Below are 2,649 nucleotides of genomic sequence, written 5' to 3'. Positions count from 1 at the left end.
AAAAAGAATAAAGGGGAAAAAAGTTCAAAAAAAGATAAGAAGAAAGAAAAAAGCATAGGAAGTACAAAGTGTCAAACGGTACACAAAAAGCCCAAAGTAACTCATTCAAACAATTACATTATAAAGCATCTACTAAAAGCCAGATACCGTTTTAGGCAACTGGGATACAGAAGTAAATAAAAAAAACAGAAAAATACCTGGCCTCATGACCCTTATATCCTAGTGGGGGAAAATATAAACCCGGTAAGTGACTAAATCATATGGATGTTACAGAATGATAAAGATAAGGAGAGAGTGCATAGGTACGCTAATGATAAGGTGGCTAGTCAGAGAAGGCCTCACTGACAAGGTAATACTACCCAAAATATGAAGGAGGCAAAGACCTGAGCCAAGTAGGTATAGGAGAACATTTCAGGCAATAGAACAGTAACTGCAAATATCTTGGGGGTCGGATGTGCTTGAGGCCATTCAGTAAAGCAAACAGGAGACTAGTAATAGATAAAAGACTGAAGCAGGACCAGGTCATACAGGATTTTGAAGGCCATTCTAAAGACTTTGGCTTTACTCTGAGTGAAATGTGTAGTCCTTTATTGAGATGATAATCTCAAACAGATGATCTGACTTTTGGCGGGGATGAGGGGATCATTCTAGATGCTGTGATTCAAACAGACTGAAAACTAGACAGGTTGCTGTCAGCAATCTGGATGAGAAAAGACTGTTAACATGGACAGGTGAAGGTGATGAGAAGGGCTTGTGAGTGTGGTAGATTTAGAAACTGAAGTCCACAGGATGTTCTGGCAGATTATACGAGTGAAGGATAAGGTTCTGATCTCAACAAATACCTCATTAGTGGCAATGAATGTAAATACAATAAACCTGCCAGTCAAAGGGCAGACTTTGGCTTAGATTAAAATAAATAATCCCAGTGATATGCTGGTTACAACAGCACATAAAATAGGAGCATAAAGAAAAGTTAAAACTAAAATGATGAAAAAAGTGATGAAACAAATATCTAACAGCCGTGGCTATATTAACATCAATCAAAAGAGGAGTCTTCTCTTTTCATCTTTCTGTCCTCTTTCTCTGTTTGGCACAGGTTAACTCTGTCTTCCCCACAGAGTGCTTCTTTCTGGCACAGGTTAACTCTGTCTTCCCCACAGACTGCTTCTTAAGGGACAAGGCGTCAAGCTCTCATTTGGATCCATCCACAAATGAGAACAGTCTCCCAGTGGTAGTAAGCACCATGTAAAGATTGTTATTTTAAATGTTTTCCGTCTATTTAACGTTATTTTTCCTTCGTCACAAATATTAATTGATTTGCAAGGACGGAGCTGTTACTCTAAGGCGAAACCAAGGCTGGTTGCCTGTACCAATTTCGCCTCTACCAAAGTGACATGCCAATTCCCCGTGAAAAGCTTAAAAAACAAGGGCTGACGTTCCGCTGATACAGGACAAGTGGCGTCCCAGCCAGCTCGTGGAGCTGGGGGGCGCGGACCTGCTGCCTCCACCTTAGCGATGTTGGTGCGGTGGCAGCAAGCAGCGGAACCAGCAGGCTGGAGGGTGGGCAGGGGGCCCCCATTTCCTAGGCCTGGGAATGAAAGGGAGTGTAGCCATTGATTGGCGACTCAAACACCACCCAGAGATGTCCCAGACGCGATGTCCCAGACACGCCAAATGTAACTTCCAAGCCCCACTAAACGTAACTACCAAGGACCAGACGTGTCCCAGACATGTTTGTTCCAGACATGTCCCAGACACATTAAATGTAACTACTGAGGGCCAGACATGTCCCAGACACGCCAAATGTAACTACCAAGCCCCGCCAAATGTAACTACCGAGGGCCACACATATCCCAAGACACGCCAAATGTAACTACCAGGCCCCGCTAAATGTAACTACCGAGGGCCCATGCGACTATATATACCCCTAGAGAAAGCGCCCACAGAGAGACAGAGGGACTTGGGTTTTCTCTCTGCCAGAACTCTGGCGCTTCTGTATTCTTTTCTGTAAATCAATCCTGTCTTGCCACTGAACTGTGGTCCCTGGATTCATTCTTCCAATCACCGAGACCGAGAACCTCGGTCTGCAGAGCGAAATCCCGGTATCACGGCTACCCCTAAGCCAGGCTTTCCGCCAAGCGCAGGGCGGGGCGCCCACCCGGCCGCCCTCCTCCCCGCACACGGACACTCCCCTCCGGCCGGCAAGTCTGGGCTGGGTCACAGAGGCAGAGAGCAGGCAACGCCCGGCTCCGGCAACCTGGGAAGAGTCTAGCAAAGGAAAAAAGACCGAGAGCACTGCGAGGTGGAGCACTGGCCAGGAAAGCTCGACGCCCTCAGCTCCCTAGACCTTGGGGAGCTCACCTGCTCTCGGACATCTCAGGAAGGCTGAGGCGCGACCTCTCCAGCAGGCGCACAGTCCAGCCGCTAAGCGCCCGGAAGTACTATCAGAAGAAAGGAAGTCCCGCCTCCTCGGGCGTGAGCGACAGCGCCTGGAGCGCCGCTGTCCGAGTCTGCGGCGGTATTGGTGCCGGAAGGATGGGTCATGGCCCCTGAGCCCAAACCTCGCCCCCTCGCTGCCCAAGCGAGTTCCCCGCGCTGGGATGACAGAGCAATCCAGCAAAGCACGCGAGTTCCCGCTGACTTGCTACC

General features: G+C 48.5%; 1 protein-coding gene across 1 annotated transcript in view; it reads right to left on the bottom strand.

The window, feature by feature from the left end:
* The window catches only part of TBCE (tubulin folding cofactor E), a 76,346-nt gene extending 73,929 nt beyond the window's left edge, over nucleotides 1-2,417 (bottom strand). Inside the window, exon 1 of the mRNA XM_012809912.2 lies at nucleotides 2,362-2,417. Coding sequence (XP_012665366.2) covers nucleotides 2,362-2,375 — 14 coding nt within the window. The 5' untranslated portion in view covers nucleotides 2,376-2,417. The remainder of the gene's footprint in view (nucleotides 1-2,361) is intronic.
* Nucleotides 2,418-2,649: the final 232 nt, after the last annotated feature.

The sequence above is a fragment of the Otolemur garnettii genome, unplaced genomic scaffold (assembly GCF_000181295.1).
Source record: "Otolemur garnettii isolate 467f Iridium unplaced genomic scaffold, OtoGar3 scaffold00116, whole genome shotgun sequence".
NCBI lineage: Eukaryota > Metazoa > Chordata > Mammalia > Primates > Galagidae > Otolemur > Otolemur garnettii.
This window is presented reverse-complemented; position numbering and strand designations above follow the sequence as displayed.